The sequence below is a fragment of the Pristiophorus japonicus genome, unplaced genomic scaffold, assembly GCF_044704955.1.
Source record: "Pristiophorus japonicus isolate sPriJap1 unplaced genomic scaffold, sPriJap1.hap1 HAP1_SCAFFOLD_118, whole genome shotgun sequence".
NCBI classification, from domain to species: domain Eukaryota; kingdom Metazoa; phylum Chordata; class Chondrichthyes; family Pristiophoridae; genus Pristiophorus; species Pristiophorus japonicus.
The window spans coordinates 2,029,588-2,052,430 of NW_027250842.1; the positions used below are offsets into that span (position 1 = coordinate 2,029,588).

The 22,843-nt window shown below is 55.5% G+C and overlaps 1 protein-coding gene across 1 annotated transcript in view; it reads left to right on the forward strand.

Moving 5' to 3' along the window:
• Positions 1–20,048, forward strand: part of LOC139242050 (vitamin K epoxide reductase complex subunit 1-like protein 1) — a 45,960-nt gene extending 25,912 nt beyond the window's left edge. Inside the window, exon 3 of the mRNA XM_070870193.1 lies at positions 19,809–20,048. Coding sequence (XP_070726294.1) covers positions 19,809–20,032 — 224 coding nt within the window. The 3' untranslated portion in view covers positions 20,033–20,048. The remainder of the gene's footprint in view (positions 1–19,808) is intronic.
• The last annotated feature ends 2,795 nt before the right edge of the window (positions 20,049–22,843 follow it).

A 22,843-nucleotide genomic window follows, 5' to 3' on the forward strand; every position in this document is an offset into this window, starting at 1 on the left:
CCCTGAGGGAGAGGGGACTGAGAGACACCAGTCAGTGTGCAGATATCTCCCTGAGGGAGAGGGGACTGAGAGACACCAGTCAGCGTCCAGATATCTCCCTGAGAGAGGGGACTGAGAGACACCAGTCAGTGTACAGATATCTCCCTGAGAGAGGGGACTGAGAGACACCAGTCAGTGTACAGATATCTCCCTGAGAGAGGGGACTGAGAGACACCAGTCAGTGTACAGATATCTCCCTGAGAGAGGGGACTGAGAGACACCAGTCAGTGTACAGATATCTCCCTGAGGGAGAGGGGACTGAGAGACACCAGTCAGTGTACAGACATCTCCCTGACGGAGATGGACTGAGAGACACCAGTCAGTGTACAGACATCTCCCTGAGGGAGAGGGACTGAGAGACACCAGTCAGTGTCCAGATATCTCCCTGAGGGAGAGGGACTGAGAGACACCAGTCAGTGTACAGATATCTCCCTGAAAGAGAGGGGACTGAGAGACACCAATCAGTGTGCAGATATCTCCCTGAGGGAGAGGGAACTGAGAGACACCAGTCAGTGTACAGATATCTCCCTGAGGGAGAGGGAACTGAGAGACACCAGTCAGTGTGCAGATATCTCCCTGAGGGAGAGGGAACTGAGAGACACCAGTCAGTGTACAGATATCTCCCTGAGGGAGAGGGAACTGAGAGACACCAGTCAGTGTACAGATATCTCCCTGAGGGAGAGGGAACTGAGAGACACCAGTCAGTGTGCAGATATCTCCCTGAGGGAGAGGGACTGAGAGGCACCAGTCAGTGTACAGATATCTCCCTGAGGGAGAGGGGACTGAGAGACACCAGTCAGTGTACAGATATCTCCCTGAGGGAGAGCGACTGAGTAACACAATTCAGTGGACAGACATCTCCCTGACGGAGATGGACTGAGAGACACCAGTCAGTGTACAGACATCTCCCTGAGGGATAGGGATTGAGACACACCAGTCACTGTACAGATATCTCCCTGAGAGAGAGGAACTAAGTAACACAATTCAGTGGACAGATATTTCCCTGAGGGAGACGGACTGAGGGACACCAGTCAGTGTTCAGATATCTCCCTCAGGGAGAGGGGACTGAGAGACACCAGTCAGCGTACAGATATCTCCCTGAGAGAGGGGACTGAGTAACACAATTCAGTGGACAGATATTTCCCTGAGGGAGACGGACTGAGGGATACCAGTCAGTGTTAAGATATCTCCCTCAGGGAGAGGGACTGAGGGACACCTATCAGTGTACAGATATCTCCCTGAGGGAGAGGGGACTGAGAGACTAAAGTCAGTGTGCAGATATCTCCCTGAGAGAGAGGGGACAGAGAGACACCAGTCAGTGTACAGATATCTCCCTGAGGGAGAGGGGACTGAGAAACACCAGTCAGTGCACAGATAGCTCCCTGAGTGAGAGGGGACTGAGAGACACCAGTCAGTGTACAGATATCTCCCTGAGGGAGTGGAACTGATAGACACCAGTCAGTGTACAGATATCTCCCTGAGGGAGTGGAACTGAGAGACACCAGTCAGTGTACAGATATCTTCCTGAGGGAGAGGGGACTGAGAGACAGCAGTCAGTGTGCAGATATCTCCCTGAGGGAGAGGGGACTGAGAGACACCAGTCAGTGTGCAGATATCTCCCTGAGAGAGGGGGGACTGAGACACACCAGTCAGTGTACAGATATCTCCCTGAGGGAGAGGGGACTGAGAGACACCAATCAGTGTACAGATATCTCCCAGAGTGAGAGGGACTGAGAGACACTGGTCAGTGTACAGATATCTCCCTGAGGGAGAGGGGACTGAGAGACACCAGTCAGTGTGCAGATATCTCCCTGAGGGAGAGGGACTGAGAGACACCAGTCAGTGTACAGATGTCTCCCTGAGGGAGAGGGGACTGAGAGACTCCAGTCAGTGTACAGATATCTCCCTGAGGGAGAGGGACTGAGAGACACCGGTCAGTGTACAGATATCTCCCTGAGGGAGAGGGGACTGAGAGACACCAGTCAGTGCACAGATATCTCCCTGAGGGATTGGGACTGAGACACCAGGCAGTGTACAGATATTTCCCTGAGGGAGAGGGGACTGAGAGACACCAGTCAGTGTACAGATATCTCCCTGAGGGAGAGGAGACTGAGAGACACCAGTCAGTGTACAGATAACTCCCTGAGGGATTGGGACTGAGACACCAGGCAGTGTACAGATATTTCCCGGAGGAAGACGGACTGAGAGACACCAGTCAGTGTACAGCTATCTCCCTGAGGGATAGGGACTGAGAGACACCAGTCAGTGTACAGATAACTCCCTGAGGGAGAGGGACTGAGAGACACCAGTCAGTGTACAGATATCTCCCTGAGGGAGAGGGGAGTGAGAGACACCGGTCAGTTTGCAGATATCTCCCTGAGGGAGAGGGGACAGAGATACACCAGTCAGTGTACAGACATCTCCCTGAGGGAGAGGGGACTGAGAGACACCAGTCAGTGTACAGATATCTCCCTGAGGGAGAGGGGACTGAGAGACACCAGTCAGTGTACAGATATCTCCCTGAGGGAGAGGGGACTGAGAGACACCAGTCAGTGTACAGATATCTCCCTGAGGGAGAGGGGACTGAGAGACGCCAGTCAGTGTACAGATATCTCTCTGAGGGAGAGTGGACTGAGAGACACCAGTCAGTGTACAGATATCTCCCTGAGAGAGAGAGGGGACTGAGAGACACCAGTCAGTGTACAGATATGTCCCTGAGGGAGAGGGGACTGAGAGACACCAGTCAGTGTACAGATATCTCCCTGAGGGAGAGGGGACTGAGAGACACCAGTCAGTGTACAGATATCTCCCTGAGAGAGAGGGGACTGAGAGACACCAGTCAGTGTACAGATATCTCCCTGAGGGAGAGGGACTGAGAGACACCGGTCAGTGTACAAATATCTCCCTGAGGGAGAGGGGACTGAGAGACACCAGTCAGTGTGCAGATATCTCCCTGAGGGAGAGGGGACTGAGAGACACCAGTCAGCGTCCAGATATCTCCCTGAGAGAGGGGACTGAGAGACACCAGTCAGTGTACAGATATCTCCCTGAGAGAGGGGACTGAGAGACACCAGTCAGTGTACAGATATCTCCCTGAGAGAGGGGACTGAGAGACACCAGTCAGTGTACAGATATCTCCCTGAGAGAGGGGACTGAGAGACACCAGTCAGTGTACAGATATCTCCCTGAGGGAGAGGGGACTGAGAGACACCAGTCAGTGTACAGACATCTCCCTGACGGAGATGGACTGAGAGACACCAGTCAGTGTACAGACATCTCCCTGAGGGAGAGGGACTGAGAGACACCAGTCAGTGTCCAGATATCTCCCTGAGGGAGAGGGACTGAGAGACACCAGTCAGTGTACAGATATCTCCCTGAAAGAGAGGGGACTGAGAGACACCAATCAGTGTGCAGATATCTCCCTGAGGGAGAGGGAACTGAGAGACACCAGTCAGTGTACAGATATCTCCCTGAGGGAGAGGGAACTGAGAGACACCAGTCAGTGTGCAGATATCTCCCTGAGGGAGAGGGAACTGAGAGACACCAGTCAGTGTACAGATATCTCCCTGAGGGAGAGGGAACTGAGAGACACCAGTCAGTGTACAGATATCTCCCTGAGGGAGAGGGAACTGAGAGACACCAGTCAGTGTACAGATATCTCCCTGAGGGAGAGGGACTGAGAGGCACCAGTCAGTGTACAGATATCTCCCTGAGGGAGAGGGGACTGAGAGACACCAGTCAGTGTACAGATATCTCCCTGAGGGAGAGCGACTGAGTAACACAATTCAGTGGACAGATATCTCCCTGAGCGAGTCGAACTGAGAGACACCAGTCAGTGTACAGATATCTCCCTGAGTGAGTGGGACTGAGAGACACCGGTCAGCGTACAGATATCTCCCAGAGTGAGAGGGACTGAGAGACACTGGTCAGTGTACAGATATCTCCCTGAGGGAGAGGGGACTGGGAGACACCAGTCAGTGTACAGATATCTCCCTGAGGGAGAGGGGACTGAGAGACACCAGTCAGTGTACAGATATCGCCCTGAGAGAGAGGAGACTGAGAGACACCAGTCAGTGTACAGATATCTCCCTGAGGGAGAGGGGACTGAGAGACACCAGTCAGTGTACAGATATCTCCCTGAGGGAAAGGGGACTGAGAGAAACCAGTCAGTGTACAGATATCTCCCTGAGGGAGAGGGGACTGAGAGACACCAGTCAGTGTTCAGATATCTCCCTGAGGGAGAGGGGACTGAGAGACACTAGTCAGTATTCAGATATCTCCCTGAGGGAGAGGGGACTGAGAGACACCAGTCAGTGTACAGATATCTCCCTGAGAGAGAGGGACTGAGTAACACAATTCAGTGGACAGATATTTCCCTGAGGGAGACGGACTGAGGGACACCAGTCAGTGTTAAGATATCTCCCTCAGGGAGAGGGACTGAGGGACACCTATCAGTGTACAGATATCTCCCTGAGGGAGAGGGGACTGAGAGACTAAAGTCAGTGTGCAGATATCTCCCTGAGAGAGAGGGGACAGAGAGACACCAGTCAGTGTACAGATATCTCCCTGAGGGAGAGGGGACTGAGAAACACCAGTCAGTGCACAGATAGCTCCCTGAGGGAGAGGGGACTGAGAGACACCAGTCAGTGTACAGATATCTCCCTGAGGGAGTGGAACTGATAGACACCAGTCAGTGTACAGATATCTCCCTGAGGGAGTGGAACTGAGAGACACCAGTCAGTGTACAGATATCTTCCTGAGGGAGAGGGGACTGAGAGACAGCAGTCAGTGTGCAGATATCTCCCTGAGGGAGAGGGGACTGAGAGACACCAGTCAGTGTGCAGATATCTCCCTGAGAGAGGGGGGACTGAGACACACCAGTCAGTGTACAGATATCTCCCTGAGGGAGAGGGGACTGAGAGACACCAGTCAGTGTACAGATATCTCCCAGAGTGAGAGGGACTGAGAGACACTGGTCAGTGTACAGATATCTCCCTGAGGGAGAGGGGACTGAGAGACACCAGTCAGTGTGCAGATATCTCCCTGAGGGAGAGGGACTGAGAGACACCAGTCAGTGTACAGATGTCTCCCTGAGGGAGAGGGGACTGAGAGACTCCAGTCAGTGTACAGATATCTCCCTGAGGGAGAGGGACTGAGAGACACCGGTCAGTGTACAGATATCTCCCTGAGGGAGAGGGGACTGAGAGACACCAGTCAGTGCACAGATATCTCCCTGAGGGATTGGGACTGAGACACCAGGCAGTGTACAGATATTTCCCTGAGGGAGAGGGGACTGAGAGACACCAGTCAGTGTACAGATATCTCCCTGAGGGAGAGGAGACTGAGAGACACCAGTCAGTGTACAGATAACTCCCTGAGGGATTGGGACTGAGACACCAGGCAGTGTACAGATATTTCCCGGAGGAAGACGGACTGAGAGACACCAGTCAGTGTACAGCTATCTCCCTGAGGGATAGGGACTGAGAGACACCAGTCAGTGTGCAGATAACTCCCTGAGGGAGAGGGACTGAGAGACACCAGTCAGTGTACAGATATCTCCCTGAGGGAGAGGGGAGTGAGAGACACCGGTCAGTTTGCAGATATCTCCCTGAGGGAGAGGGGACAGAGATACACCAGTCAGTGTACAGACATCTCCCTGAGGGAGAGGGGACTGAGAGACACCAGTCAGTGTACAGATATCTCCCTGAGGGAGAGGGGACTGAGAGACACCAGTCAGTGTACAGATATCTCCCTGAGGGAGAGGGGACTGAGAGACACCAGTCAGTGTACAGATATCTCCCTGAGGGAGAGGGGACTGAGAGACGCCAGTCAGTGTACAGATATCTCCCTGAGGGAGAGTGGACTGAGAGACACCAGTCAGTGTACAGATATCTCCCTGAGAGAGAGAGGGGACTGAGAGACACCAGTCAGTGTACAGATATGTCCCTGAGGGAGAGGGGACTGAGAGACACCAGTCAGTGTACAGATATCTCCCTGAGGGAGAGGGGACTGAGAGACACCAGTCAGTGTACAGATATCGCCCTGAGAGAGAGGATACTGAGAGACACCAGTCAGTGTACAGATATCTCCCTGAGGGAGAGGGACTGAGAGACACCGGTCAGTGTACAAATATCTCCCTGAGGGAGAGGGGACTGAGAGACACCAGTCAGTGTGCAGATATCTCCCTGAGGGAGAGGGGACTGAGAGACACCAGTCAGCGTCCAGATATCTCCCTGAGAGAGGGGACTGAGAGACACCAGTCAGTGTACAGATATCTCCCTGAGAGAGGGGACTGAGAGACACCAGTCAGTGTACAGATATCTCCCTGAGAGAGGGGACTGAGAGACACCAGTCAGTGTACAGATATCTCCCTGAGAGAGGGGACTGAGAGACACCAGTCAGTGTACAGATATCTCCCTGAGGGAGAGGGGACTGAGAGACACCAGTCAGTGTACAGACATCTCCCTGACGGAGATGGACTGAGAGACACCAGTCAGTGTACAGACATCTCCCTGAGGGAGAGGGACTGAGAGACACCAGTCAGTGTCCAGATATCTCCCTGAGGGAGAGGGACTGAGAGACACCAGTCAGTGTACAGATATCTCCCTGAAAGAGAGGGGACTGAGAGACACCAATCAGTGTGCAGATATCTCCCTGAGGGAGAGGGAACTGAGAGACACCAGTCAGTGTACAGATATCTCCCTGAGGGAGAGGGAACTGAGAGACACCAGTCAGTGTGCAGATATCTCCCTGAGGGAGAGGGAACTGAGAGACACCAGTCAGTGTACAGATATCTCCCTGAGGGAGAGGGAACTGAGAGACACCAGTCAGTGTACAGATATCTCCCTGAGGGAGAGGGAACTGAGAGACACCAGTCAGTGTGCAGATATCTCCCTGAGGGAGAGGGACTGAGAGGCACCAGTCAGTGTACAGATATCTCCCTGAGGGAGAGGGGACTGAGAGACACCAGTCAGTGTACAGATATCTCCCTGAGGGAGAGCGACTGAGTAACACAATTCAGTGGACAGACATCTCCCTGACGGAGATGGACTGAGAGACACCAGTCAGTGTACAGACATCTCCCTGAGGGATAGGGATTGAGACACACCAGTCACTGTACAGATATCTCCCTGAGAGAGAGGAACTAAGTAACACAATTCAGTGGACAGATATTTCCCTGAGGGAGACGGACTGAGGGACACCAGTCAGTGTTCAGATATCTCCCTCAGGGAGAGGGGACTGAGAGACACCAGTCAGCGTACAGATATCTCCCTGAGAGAGGGGACTGAGTAACACAATTCAGTGGACAGATATTTCCCTGAGGGAGACGGACTGAGGGATACCAGTCAGTGTTAAGATATCTCCCTCAGGGAGAGGGACTGAGGGACACCTATCAGTGTACAGATATCTCCCTGAGGGAGAGGGGACTGAGAGACTAAAGTCAGTGTGCAGATATCTCCCTGAGAGAGAGGGGACAGAGAGACACCAGTCAGTGTACAGATATCTCCCTGAGGGAGAGGGGACTGAGAAACACCAGTCAGTGCACAGATAGCTCCCTGAGTGAGAGGGGACTGAGAGACACCAGTCAGTGTACAGATATCTCCCTGAGGGAGTGGAACTGATAGACACCAGTCAGTGTACAGATATCTCCCTGAGGGAGTGGAACTGAGAGACACCAGTCAGTGTACAGATATCTTCCTGAGGGAGAGGGGACTGAGAGACAGCAGTCAGTGTGCAGATATCTCCCTGAGGGAGAGGGGACTGAGAGACACCAGTCAGTGTGCAGATATCTCCCTGAGAGAGGGGGGACTGAGACACACCAGTCAGTGTACAGATATCTCCCTGAGGGAGAGGGGACTGAGAGACACCAATCAGTGTACAGATATCTCCCAGAGTGAGAGGGACTGAGAGACACTGGTCAGTGTACAGATATCTCCCTGAGGGAGAGGGGACTGAGAGACACCAGTCAGTGTGCAGATATCTCCCTGAGGGAGAGGGACTGAGAGACACCAGTCAGTGTACAGATGTCTCCCTGAGGGAGAGGGGACTGAGAGACTCCAGTCAGTGTACAGATATCTCCCTGAGGGAGAGGGACTGAGAGACACCGGTCAGTGTACAGATATCTCCCTGAGGGAGAGGGGACTGAGAGACACCAGTCAGTGCACAGATATCTCCCTGAGGGATTGGGACTGAGACACCAGGCAGTGTACAGATATTTCCCTGAGGGAGAGGGGACTGAGAGACACCAGTCAGTGTACAGATATCTCCCTGAGGGAGAGGAGACTGAGAGACACCAGTCAGTGTACAGATAACTCCCTGAGGGATTGGGACTGAGACACCAGGCAGTGTACAGATATTTCCCGGAGGAAGACGGACTGAGAGACACCAGTCAGTGTACAGCTATCTCCCTGAGGGATAGGGACTGAGAGACACCAGTCAGTGTACAGATAACTCCCTGAGGGAGAGGGACTGAGAGACACCAGTCAGTGTACAGATATCTCCCTGAGGGAGAGGGGAGTGAGAGACACCGGTCAGTTTGCAGATATCTCCCTGAGGGAGAGGGGACAGAGATACACCAGTCAGTGTACAGACATCTCCCTGAGGGAGAGGGGACTGAGAGACACCAGTCAGTGTACAGATATCTCCCTGAGGGAGAGGGGACTGAGAGACACCAGTCAGTGTACAGATATCTCCCTGAGGGAGAGGGGACTGAGAGACACCAGTCAGTGTACAGATATCTCCCTGAGGGAGAGGGGACTGAGAGACGCCAGTCAGTGTACAGATATCTCTCTGAGGGAGAGTGGACTGAGAGACACCAGTCAGTGTACAGATATCTCCCTGAGAGAGAGAGGGGACTGAGAGACACCAGTCAGTGTACAGATATGTCCCTGAGGGAGAGGGGACTGAGAGACACCAGTCAGTGTACAGATATCTCCCTGAGGGAGAGGGGACTGAGAGACACCAGTCAGTGTACAGATATCTCCCTGAGAGAGAGGGGACTGAGAGACACCAGTCAGTGTACAGATATCTCCCTGAGGGAGAGGGACTGAGAGACACCGGTCAGTGTACAAATATCTCCCTGAGGGAGAGGGGACTGAGAGACACCAGTCAGTGTGCAGATATCTCCCTGAGGGAGAGGGGACTGAGAGACACCAGTCAGCGTCCAGATATCTCCCTGAGAGAGGGGACTGAGAGACACCAGTCAGTGTACAGATATCTCCCTGAGAGAGGGGACTGAGAGACACCAGTCAGTGTACAGATATCTCCCTGAGAGAGGGGACTGAGAGACACCAGTCAGTGTACAGATATCTCCCTGAGAGAGGGGACTGAGAGACACCAGTCAGTGTACAGATATCTCCCTGAGGGAGAGGGGACTGAGAGACACCAGTCAGTGTACAGACATCTCCCTGACGGAGATGGACTGAGAGACACCAGTCAGTGTACAGACATCTCCCTGAGGGAGAGGGACTGAGAGACACCAGTCAGTGTCCAGATATCTCCCTGAGGGAGAGGGACTGAGAGACACCAGTCAGTGTACAGATATCTCCCTGAAAGAGAGGGGACTGAGAGACACCAATCAGTGTGCAGATATCTCCCTGAGGGAGAGGGAACTGAGAGACACCAGTCAGTGTACAGATATCTCCCTGAGGGAGAGGGAACTGAGAGACACCAGTCAGTGTGCAGATATCTCCCTGAGGGAGAGGGAACTGAGAGACACCAGTCAGTGTACAGATATCTCCCTGAGGGAGAGGGAACTGAGAGACACCAGTCAGTGTACAGATATCTCCCTGAGGGAGAGGGAACTGAGAGACACCAGTCAGTGTACAGATATCTCCCTGAGGGAGAGGGACTGAGAGGCACCAGTCAGTGTACAGATATCTCCCTGAGGGAGAGGGGACTGAGAGACACCAGTCAGTGTACAGATATCTCCCTGAGGGAGAGCGACTGAGTAACACAATTCAGTGGACAGATATCTCCCTGAGCGAGTCGAACTGAGAGACACCAGTCAGTGTACAGATATCTCCCTGAGTGAGTGGGACTGAGAGACACCGGTCAGCGTACAGATATCTCCCAGAGTGAGAGGGACTGAGAGACACTGGTCAGTGTACAGATATCTCCCTGAGGGAGAGGGGACTGGGAGACACCAGTCAGTGTACAGATATCTCCCTGAGGGAGAGGGGACTGAGAGACACCAGTCAGTGTACAGATATCGCCCTGAGAGAGAGGAGACTGAGAGACACCAGTCAGTGTACAGATATCTCCCTGAGGGAGAGGGGACTGAGAGACACCAGTCAGTGTACAGATATCTCCCTGAGGGAAAGGGGACTGAGAGAAACCAGTCAGTGTACAGATATCTCCCTGAGGGAGAGGGGACTGAGAGACACCAGTCAGTGTTCAGATATCTCCCTGAGGGAGAGGGGACTGAGAGACACTAGTCAGTATTCAGATATCTCCCTGAGGGAGAGGGGACTGAGAGACTCCAGTCAGTGTACAGATATCTCCCTCAGGGAGAGGGAACTGAGAGACACCTGTCAGTGTCCAGATATCTCCCTGAGGGAGAGGGACTGAGAGACACCGGTCAGTGTGCAGATATCTCCCTGAGGGAGAGGGGACTGAGAGACTAAAGTCAGTGTGCAGATATCTCCCTGAGAGAGAGGGGACAGAGGGACACCAGTCAGTGTACAGATATCTCCCTGAGGGAGTCGAACTGAGAGACACCAGTCAGTGTACAGATATCTCACTGAGGGAGTGGAACTGAGAGACACCAGTCAGTGTACAGATATCTCCCTGAGGAAGAGGGGACTGAGAGACACCAGTCAGTGTACAGGTATCTCCCTGAGGGAGAGGGGACTGAGAGACACCAGTCAGTGTACAGACATCTCCCTGACGGAGATGGACTGAGAGACACCAGTCAGTGTACAGACATCTCCCTGAGGGAGAGGGACTGAGAGACACCAGTCAGTGTACAGATATCTCCCTGAGGGAGAGGGGACTGAGAGACACCAGTCAGTGTGCAGATATCTCACTGAGAGAGGGGGGACTGAGACACACCAGTCAGTGTACAGATATCTCCCTGAGGGAGAGGGACTGAGAGACACCAGTCAGTGTACAGACATCTCCCTGACGGAGATGGACTGAGAGACACCAGTCAGTGTACAGACATCTCCCTGAGGGAGAGGGACTGAGAGACACCAGTCAGTGTCCAGATATCTCCCTGAGGGAGAGGGACTGAGAGACACCAGTCAGTGTACAGATATCTCCCTGAAAGAGAGGGGACTGAGAGACACCAATCAGTGTACAGACATCTCCCTGAGGGAGAGGGACTGAGAGACAACAGTCAGTGTACAGATATCTCCCTGAGGGATAGGGATTGAGACACACCAGTCACTGTACAGATATCTCCCTGAGAGAGAGGAACTGAGAGACACCAGTCAGTGTACAGATATCTCCCTGAGGGAGAGGGGACTGAGAGACTCCAGTCAGTGTGCAGATATCTCCCTGAGGGAGAGCGACTGAGTAACACAATTCAGTGGACAGATATCTCCCTGAGCGAGTCGAACTGAGAGACACCAGTCAGTGTGCAGATATCGCCCTGAGAGAGAGGGGACTGAGAGACACCAGTCAGTGTACAGATATCTCCCTGAGGGAGAGGGGACTGAGAGACACTAGTCAGTATTCAGATATCTCCCTGAGGGAGAGGGGACTGAGAGACTCCAGTCAGTGTACAGATATCTCCCTCAGGGAGAGGGAACTGAGAGACACCTGTCAGTGTACAGATATCTCCCTGAGGGAGAGGGAACTGAGAGACACCAGTCAGTGTACAGATATCTTCCTGAGGGAGAGGGACTGAGAGACACCGGTCAGTGTGCAGATATCTCCCTGAGGGAGAGGGGACTGAGAGACTAAAGTCAGTGTGCAGATATCTCCCTGAGAGAGAGGGGACAGAGGGACACCAGTCAGTGTACAGATATCTCCCTGAGGGAGTCGAACTGAGAGACACCAGTCAGTGTACAGATATCTCCCTGAGGGAGTGGAACTGAGAGACACCAGTCAGTGTACAGATATCTCCCTGAGGGAGAGGGGACTGAGAGACACCAGTCAGTGTGCAGATATCTCCGAGAGAGGGGGGAATGCGACACACCAGTCAGTGTACAGATATCTCCCTGAGGGAGAGGGGACTGAGAGACACCAGTCAGTGTACAGACATCTCCCTGACGGAGATGAACTGAGAGACACCAGTCAGTGTACAGACATCTCCCTGAGGGAGAGGGACTGAGAGACACCAGTCAGTGTGCAGATATCTCCCTGAGAGAGGGGGGGACTGAGACACACCAGTCAGTGTACAGATATCTCCGAGAGGGAGAGGGGACTGAGAGACACCAGTCAGTGTACAGACATCTCCCTGAGGGAGAGGGACTGAGAGACACCAGTCAGTGTACAGACATCTCCCTGAGGGATTGGGACTGAGACACCAGGCAGTGTACAGATATTTCCCTGAGGGAGAGGGGACTGAGAGACACCAGTCAGTGTACAGCTATCTCCCTGAGGGATAGGGACTGAGAGACACCAGTCAGTGTACAGATATCTCCCTGAGGGAGAGGGGAGTGAGAGACACCGGTCAGTTTGCAGATATCTCCCTGAGGGAGAGGGGACTGAGAGACACCAGTCAGTGTGCAGATATCTCCCTGAGGGAGAGGGGACTGAGAGACACCAGTCAGTGTACAGATATCTCCCTGAGGGAGAGGGGACTGAGAGACACCAGTCAGTGTACAGATATCTCCCTGAGGGAGAGGGGACTGAGAGACACCAGTCAGTGTACAGATATCTCCCTGAGGGAGAGGGGACTGAGAGACACCAGTCAGTGTACAGATATCTCCCTGAGGGAGAGGGGACTGAGAGACACCTGTCAGTGTACAGATATCTCCCTGAGGGAGAGGGGACTGAGAGACACCAGTCAGTGTACAGATATCTCCCTGAGGGAGAGGGGACTGAGAGACACCAGTCAGTGTGCAGATATCTCCCTGAGGGAGAGGGGACTGAGAGACACCAGTCAGTGTACAGATATCTCCCTGAGGGAGAGGGGACTGAGAGACACCAGTCAGTGTACAGATATCTCCCTGAGGGAGAGGGGATTGAGAGACACCAGTCAATGTACAGATATCTCCCTGAGGGAGAGGGACTGAGAGACACCAGTCAGTGTACAGATATCTCCCTGAGGGAGAGGGACTGAGAGACACCAGTCAGTGTACAGATATCTCCCTGAGGGAGAGGGACTGAGAGACACCAGTCAGTGTACAGATATCTCCCTGAGGGAGAGGGACTGAGAGACACCAGTCAGTGTACAGATATCTCCCTGAGGGAGAGGGACTGAGAGACACCAGTCAGTGTACAGATATCTCCCTGAGGGAGAGGGGACTGAGACACCAGTCAGTGTTCAGATATCTCCCTGAGGGAGAGGGACTGAGAGACACCAGTCAGTGTACAGATATCTCCCTGAGGGAGAGGGGACTGAGACACCAGTCAGTGTACAGATATCTCCCTGAGGGAGAGGGGACTGAGACACCAGTCAGTGTACAGATATCTCCCTGAGGGAGAGGGGACTGAGAGACACCAGTCAGTGTACAGATATCTCCCTGAGGGAGAGGGGACTGAGAGACACCAGTCAGTGTACAGATATCTCCCTGAGGGAGAGGGGACTGAGAGACACCAGTCAGTGTACAGATATCTCCCTGAGGGAGAGGGGACTGAGAGACACCAGTCAGTGTACAGATATCTCCCTGAGGGAGAGGGACTGAGAGACACCAGTCAGTGTGCAGATATCTCCCTGAGGGAGAGGGGACTGAGAGACACCAGTCAGCGTCCAGATATCTCCCTGAGAGAGGGGACTGAGAGACACCAGTCAGTGTACAGATATCTCCCTGAGAGAGGGGACTGAGAGACACCAGTCAGTGTACAGATATCTCCCTGAGAGAGGGGTCTGAGAGACACCAGTCAGTGTACAGATATCTCCCTGAGAGAGGGGACTGAGAGACACCAGTCAGTGTACAGATATCTCCCTGAGGGAGAGGGGACTGAGAGACACCAGTCAGTGTACAGACATCTCCCTGACGGAGATGGACTGAGAGACACCAGTCAGTGTACAGACATCTCCCTGAGGGAGAGGGACTGAGAGACACCAGTCAGTGTCCAGATATCTCCCTGAGGGAGAGGGACTGAGAGACACCAGTCAGTGTACAGATATCTCCCTGAAAGAGAGGGGACTGAGAGACACCAATCAGTGTGCAGATATCTCCCTGAGGGAGAGGGAACTGAGAGACACCAGTCAGTGTACAGATATCTCCCTGAGGGAGAGGGAACTGAGAGACACCAGTCAGTGTGCAGATATCTCCCTGAGGGAGAGGGAACTGAGAGACACCAGTCAGTGTACAGATATCTCCCTGAGGGAGAGGGAACTGAGAGACACCAGTCAGTGTACAGATATCTCCCTGAGGGAGAGGGAACTGAGAGACACCAGTCAGTGTACAGATATCTCCCTGAGGGAGAGGGACTGAGAGGCACCAGTCAGTGTACAGATATCTCCCTGAGGGAGAGGGGACTGAGAGACACCAGTCAGTGTACAGATATCTCCCTGAGGGAGAGCGACTGAGTAACACAATTCAGTGGACAGATATCTCCCTGAGCGAGTCGAACTGAGAGACACCAGTCAGTGTACAGATATCTCCCTGAGTGAGTGGGACTGAGAGACACCGGTCAGCGTACAGATATCTCCCAGAGTGAGAGGGACTGAGAGACACTGGTCAGTGTACAGATATCTCCCTGAGGGAGAGGGGACTGGGAGACACCAGTCAGTGTACAGATATCTCCCTGAGGGAGAGGGGACTGAGAGACACCAGTCAGTGTACAGATATCGCCCTGAGAGAGAGGAGACTGAGAGACACCAGTCAGTGTACAGATATCTCCCTGAGGGAGAGGGGACTGAGAGACACCAGTCAGTGTACAGATATCTCCCTGAGGGAAAGGGGACTGAGAGAAACCAGTCAGTGTACAGATATCTCCCTGAGGGAGAGGGGACTGAGAGACACCAGTCAGTGTTCAGATATCTCCCTGAGGGAGAGGGGACTGAGAGACACTAGTCAGTATTCAGATATCTCCCTGAGGGAGAGGGGACTGAGAGACTCCAGTCAGTGTACAGATATCTCCCTCAGGGAGAGGGAACTGAGAGACACCTGTCAGTGTCCAGATATCTCCCTGAGGGAGAGGGACTGAGAGACACCGGTCAGTGTGCAGATATCTCCCTGAGGGAGAGGGGACTGAGAGACTAAAGTCAGTGTGCAGATATCTCCCTGAGAGAGAGGGGACAGAGGGACACCAGTCAGTGTACAGATATCTCCCTGAGGGAGTCGAACTGAGAGACACCAGTCAGTGTACAGATATCTCACTGAGGGAGTGGAACTGAGAGACACCAGTCAGTGTACAGATATCTCCCTGAGGAAGAGGGGACTGAGAGACACCAGTCAGTGTACAGGTATCTCCCTGAGGGAGAGGGGACTGAGAGACACCAGTCAGTGTACAGACATCTCCCTGACGGAGATGGACTGAGAGACACCAGTCAGTGTACAGACATCTCCCTGAGGGAGAGGGACTGAGAGACACCAGTCAGTGTACAGATATCTCCCTGAGGGAGAGGGGACTGAGAGACACCAGTCAGTGTGCAGATATCTCACTGAGAGAGGGGGGACTGAGACACACCAGTCAGTGTACAGATATCTCCCTGAGGGAGAGGGACTGAGAGACACCAGTCAGTGTACAGACATCTCCCTGACGGAGATGGACTGAGAGACACCAGTCAGTGTACAGACATCTCCCTGAGGGAGAGGGACTGAGAGACACCAGTCAGTGTCCAGATATCTCCCTGAGGGAGAGGGACTGAGAGACACCAGTCAGTGTACAGATATCTCCCTGAAAGAGAGGGGACTGAGAGACACCAATCAGTGTACAGACATCTCCCTGAGGGAGAGGGACTGAGAGACAACAGTCAGTGTACAGATATCTCCCTGAGGGATAGGGATTGAGACACACCAGTCACTGTACAGATATCTCCCTGAGAGAGAGGAACTGAGAGACACCAGTCAGTGTACAGATATCTCCCTGAGGGAGAGGGGACTGAGAGACTCCAGTCAGTGTGCAGATATCTCCCTGAGGGAGAGCGACTGAGTAACACAATTCAGTGGACAGATATCTCCCTGAGCGAGTCGAACTGAGAGACACCAGTCAGTGTGCAGATATCGCCCTGAGAGAGAGGGGACTGAGAGACACCAGTCAGTGTACAGATATCTCCCTGAGGGAGAGGGGACTGAGAGACACTAGTCAGTATTCAGATATCTCCCTGAGGGAGAGGGGACTGAGAGACTCCAGTCAGTGTACAGATATCTCCCTCAGGGAGAGGGAACTGAGAGACACCTGTCAGTGTACAGATATCTCCCTGAGGGAGAGGGAACTGAGAGACACCAGTCAGTGTACAGATATCTTCCTGAGGGAGAGGGACTGAGAGACACCGGTCAGTGTGCAGATATCTCCCTGAGGGAGAGGGGACTGAGAGACTAAAGTCAGTGTGCAGATATCTCCCTGAGAGAGAGGGGACAGAGGGACACCAGTCAGTGTACAGATATCTCCCTGAGGGAGTCGAACTGAGAGACACCAGTCAGTGTACAGATATCTCCCTGAGGGAGTGGAACTGAGAGACACCAGTCAGTGTACAGATATCTCCCTGAGGGAGAGGGGACTGAGAGACACCAGTCAGTGTGCAGATATCTCCGAGAGAGGGGGGAATGCGACACACCAGTCAGTGTACAGATATCTCCCTGAGGGAGAGGGGACTGAGAGACACCAGTCAGTGTACAGACATCTCCCTGACAGAGATGAACTGAGAGACACCAGTCAGTGTACAGACATCTCCCTGAGGGAGAGGGACTGAGAGACACCAGTCAGTGTGCAGATATCTCCCTGAGAGAGGGGGGGACTGAGACACACCAGTCAGTGTACAGATATCTCCGAGAGGGAGAGGGGACTGAGAGACACCAGTCAGTGTACAGACATCTCCCTGAGGGAGAGGGACTGAGAGACACCAGTCAGTGTACAGACATCTCCCTGAGGGATTGGGACTGAGACACCAGGCAGTGTACAGATATTTCCCTGAGGGAGAGGGGACTGAGAGACACCAGTCAGTGTACAGCTATCTCCCTGAGGGATAGGGACTGAGAGACACCAGTCAGTGTACAGATATCTCCCTGAGGGAGAGGGGAGTGAGAGACACCGGTCAGTTTGCAGATATCTCCCTGAGGGAGAGGGGACTGAGAGACACCAGTCATTGTGCAGATATCTCCCTGAGGGAGAGGGGACTGAGAGACACTAGTCAGTGTACAGATATCTCCCTGAGGGAGAGGGGACTGAGAGACACCAGTCAGTGTACAGATATCTCCCTGAGGGAGAGGGGACTGAGAGACACCAGTCAGTGTACAGATATCTCCCTGAGGGAGAGGGGACTGAGAGACACCAGTCAGTGTACAGATATCTCCCTGAGGGAGAGGGGACTGAGAGACACCAGTCAGTGTACAGATATCTCCCTGAGGGAGAGGGGACTGAGAGACACCAGTCAGTGTACAGATATCTCCCTGAGGGAGAGGGGACTGAGAGACACCAGTCAGTGTGCAGATATCTCCCTGAGGGAGAGGGGACTGAGAGACACCAGTCAGTGTACAGATATCTCCCTGAGGGAGAGGGGACTGAGAGACACCAGTCAGTGTACAGATATCTCCCTGAGGGAGAGGGGATTGAGAGACACCAGTCAATGTACAGATATCTCCCTGAGGGAGAGGGACTGAGAGACACCAGTCAGTGTACAGATATCTCCCTGAGGGAGAGGGACTGAGAGACACCAGTCAGTGTACAGATATCTCCCTGAGAGAGGGGACTGAGAGACACCAGTCAGTGTACAGATATCTCCCTGAGAGAGGGGACTGAGAGACACCAGTCAGTGTCCAGATATCTCCCTGAGAGAGGGGACTGAGAGACACCAGTCAGTGTACAGATATCTCCCTGAGAGATGGACAGAGAGACACCAGTCAGTGTACAGATATCTCCCTGAGGGAGAGGGGACTGAGAGAGACCAGTCAGTGTACAGATATCTCCCTGAGGGAGAGGGGACTGAGAGACACCAGTCAGTGTACAGAAATCTCCCTGAGGGAGAGGGGACTGAGAGACACCAGTCAGTGTACAGATATCTCCCTGAGGGAGAGGGACTGAGAGACACCAGTCAGTGTACAGATATCTCCCTGAGGGAGAGGGACTGAGAGACACCAGTCAGTGTACAGATATCTCCCTGAGGGAGAGGGACTGAGAGACACCAGTCAGTGTACAGATATCTCCCTGAGGGAGAGGGACTGAGAGACACCAGTCAGTGTACAGATATCTCCCTGAGGGAGAGGGGACTGAGACACCAGTCAGTGTTCAGATATCTCTCTGAGGGAGAGGGACTGAGAGACACCAGTCAGTGTACAGATATCTCCCTGAGGGAGAGGGGACTGAGACACCAGTCAGTGTACAGATATCTCCCTGAGGGAGAGGGGACTGAGACACCAGTCAGTGTACAGATATCTCCCTCAGGGAGAGGGGACTGAGAGACACCAGTCAGTGTACAGATATCTCCCTGAGGGAGAGGGGACTGAGAGACACCAGTCAGTGTACAGATATCTCCCTGAGGGAGAGGGGACTGAGAGACACCAGTCAGTGTACAGATATCTCCTTGAGGGAGAGGGGACTGAGAGACACCAGTCAGTGTACAGATATCTCCCTGAGGGAGAGGGACTGAGAGACACCAGTCAGTGTACAGATATCTCCCTGAGGGAGAGGGACTGAGAGACACCAGTCAGTGTACAGATATCTCCCTGAGGGAGAGGGACTGAGAGACACCAGTCAGTGTACAGATATCTCCCTGAGGGAGAGGGACTGAGAGACACCAGTCAGTGTACAGATATCTCCCTGAGGGAGAGGGGACTGAGACACCAGTCAGTGTTCAGATATCTCCCTGAGGGAGAGGGACTGAGAGACACCAGTCAGTGTACAGATATCTCCCTGAGGGAGAGGGACTGAGAGACACCAGTCAGTGTTCAGATATCTCCCTGAGGGAGAGAGACTGAGAGACACCAGTCAGTGTACAGATATCTCCCTGAGGGAGAGGGGACTGAGACACCAGTCAGTGTACAGATATCTCCGAGGGAGAGAGGGGACTGAGAGATGCCAGTCAGTGTGCAGATATCTCCCTGAGGGAGAGGGACTGAGAGACACCAGTCAGTGTACAGATATCTCCCTGAGGGAGAGGGGACTGAGAGACACCAGTCAGTGTACAGATATCTCCCTGAGGGAGAGGGGACTGAGAGACACCAGTCAGTGTACAGATATCTCCCTGAGGGAGAGGGGACTGAGAGACACCAGTCAGTGTACAGATATCTCCCTGAGGGAGAGGGGACTGAGAGACACCAGTCAGTGTACAGATATCTCCCTGAGGGAGAGGGGACTGAGAGACAGCAGTCAGTGTACAGATATCTCCCTGAGGGAGAGGGGACTGAGAGACACCAGTCAGGGTACAGATATCTCCCTGAGGGAGAGGGGACTGAGAGACACCGGTCAGTGTACCCCCCCACCACTCTGTTCTTTGTGCCTGTGTTTGTCACGTGCCGTATGACGTTACTGACTCCTGTCTCCCCACCCAGGTCTGACCGGGAGCGCCATGGCGGCCATTGTGTTGGCGGCCTCCTCCGTGGTGTCACTGGCGGGCTCGCTGTACCTGGCCTACGTGCTGATCTTCGTCCTGCATGACTTCTGCCTGGTCTGTGTCACCACCTACGGCATCAACCTGCTGCTCTTTGTCCTCAACTACCGCCGCCTGGTCCACCTCAACCGCGCCTGGCAACCGTGCCAGCAGAAGCAGGAGTGACGGTGGTGGGGGCAGGGCTGGGGGAGGGGCGAGCAGGGTCGGGGAGTGGCCCCGGGGGAGGGGCTGGGGAGTGACCCCTGGGGGAGGGGCCGTGGAGTGACCCCTGGGGGAGGGGCTGGGGAGTGACCCCTGGGGGAGGGGCTGGGGAGTGACCCCTGGGGGAGGGGCGAGCAGAAGTGACAGGGAGAAGGGCTCGGGGAGTGACCCCGGGGGAGGGGCTGGGGAGTGACCCCTGGGGGAGGGGCTGAGGGAGTGACCCCCTGGGGGAGCGGCGAGCAGAAGTGACAGGGAGAAGGGCTCGGGGAGTGACCCCGGGGGAGGGGCCGTGGAGTGACCCCTGGGGGAGGGGAGAGCAGGAGTGACAGGGAGAAGGGTCGGGGAGGGGCTGAGGGAGTGACCCCGGGGGAGGGGCGAGCAGAAGTGACAGGGAGAAGGGCTCAGGGAGTGACCCCGGGGGAGGGGCCGTGGAGTGACCCCTGGGGGAGGGGAGAGCAGGAGTGACAGGGAGAAGGGCTCGGGGAGTGACCCCGGGGGAGGGGCCGTGGAGTGACCCCTGGGGGAGGGGAGAGCAGGAGTGACAGGGAGAAGGGTCGGGGAGGGGCTGAGGGAGTGACCCCGGGGGAGGGGCGAGCAGAAGTGACAGGGAGAAGGGCTCAGGGAGTGACCCCGGGGGAGGGGCCGTGGAGTGACCCCTGGGGGAGGGGAGAGCAGGAGTGACAGGGAGAAGGGCTCGGGGAGTGACCCCGGGGGAGGGGCCGTGGAGTGACCCCTGGGGGAGGGGAGAGCAGGAGTGACAGGGAGAAGGGTCGGGGAGGGGCTGAGGGAGTGACCCCGGGGGAGGGGCCGTGGAGTGACCACCTGGAGGAGTGACCCCTGGGGGAGGGGCCGGGGAGTGACCCCCGGGGGGGGGGGGGGGGAGTGTCTGGGGGAGCGGCCGTTTAGTGAGGTCTAGGGGAGGGGCTGGTGGGAGTGTCTGGGGGAGGGGCCGGGGAGTGACCCTGTGGGAGGGGCCTGAGAGTGACCCCTGGGATAGGGGCGAGCAGGGTCGGGGAGTGACCCCGGGGGAGGGGCTGAGGGAGTGACCCCCTGGGGGAGCGGCGAGCAGAAGTGACAGGGAGAAGGGCTCGGGGAGTGACCCCGGGGGAGGGGCCGTGGAGTGACCCCTGGGGGAGGGGCCAGCAGGGTCGGGGAGTGACCCCGGGGGAGGGGCTGAGGGAGTGACCCCTGGGGGAGGGGCCGTGGAGTGACCCCTGGGGGAGGGGCGAGCAGGAGTGACAGGGAGAAGGGCTCGGGGAGTGACCCCGGGGGAGGGGCCGTGGAGTGACCCCTGGGGGAGGGGCGAGCAGGAGTGACAGGGAGAAGGGTCGGGGAGGGGCTGAGGGAGTGACCCCGGGGGGGGGGGGGCTGAGGGAGTGACCCCGGGGGGGGGGGGGGGCTGAGGGAGTGACCCCGGGGGAGGGGCCGGTGAGTGACCCCTGGGGGAGCGGCCGTTTAGTGAGGTCTAGGGGAGGGGCTGGTGGGAGTGTCTGGGGGAGGGGCCGGGGAGCGACCCTGTGGGAGGGGCCTGAGAGTGACACCTGGGGGAGGGGCCGGTGAGTGACTGGGGGAGTGACCCCGGTGAGTGACCCCGGGGAGTGACCATGAGCGGGGTGATGTGATGTGGGGGTGACGGGGGTGAGAGTGACCCCTGGGGGAGTGACCCCTGGGGGAGTGACCCCTTTGGGAGTGACCCCGGGCAGTGACCCCGGGGAGTGACCATGAGCGGGGCGATGTGATGTGGGGGTGACGGGGGGGTGAGAGTGACCCCTGGGAGAGTGACCCCGGGGAGTGACCATGAGCGGGGCGATGTGATGTGGGGGTGACGGGGGGGGAGAGTGACCCCGGGGAGTGACCATGAGCGGGGCGATGTGATGTGGGGGTGACGGGGGGGAGAGTGACCCCTGGGGGAGTGACCCCGGGGAGTGACCATGAGCGGGGCGATGTGATGTGGGGGTGACGGGGGGGTGAGAGTGACCCCGGGCAGTGACCCCGGGGAGTGACCATGAGCGGGGCGATGTGATGTGGGGGTGACGGGGGGGGAGAGTGACCCCGGGGAGTGACCATGAGCGGGGCGATGTGATGTGGGGGTGACGGGGGGGGAGAGTGACCCCGGGGAGTGACCATGAGCGGGGCGATGTGATGTGGGGGTGACGGGGGGGAGAGTGACCCCTGGGGGAGTGACCCCGGGGAGTGACCATGAGCGGGGCGATGTGATGTGGGGGTGACGGGGGGGTGAGAGTGACCCCGGGCAGTGACCCCGGGGAGTGACCATGAGCGGGGCGATGTGATGTGGGGGTGACGGGGGGGAGAGTGACCCCGGGGAGTGACCCCTGGGGGAGTGACCCCGGGGAGTGACCATGAGCGGGGCGATGTGATGTGGGGGTGACGGGGGGGTGAGAGTGACCCCTGGGGGAGTGACCCCGGGCAGTGACCCCGGGGAGTGACCATGAGCGGGGCGATGTGATGTGGGGGTGACGGGGGTGAGAGTGACCCCGGGGAGTGACCATGAGCGGGCCGATGTGATGTGGGGGTGATGGGGGGGAGAGTGAGGGCTGAGGGCCCTCCCCAGAACCGACAATAGCGGCTGTTCTTCAAACGTCTGTCTGTGACGAGAAATCAAATCATTGTCCTGTAATTCTAAACCTAACGACATGTACACTGCGTGTATTAATATATACATTTATACAACGGCCTGTTTACCTGGTTCATCGATCGTCAGTTTCCCCTCCTCCCACCGAAGTGAGTATCTGCACCAACATTCCCGTGTCTTTC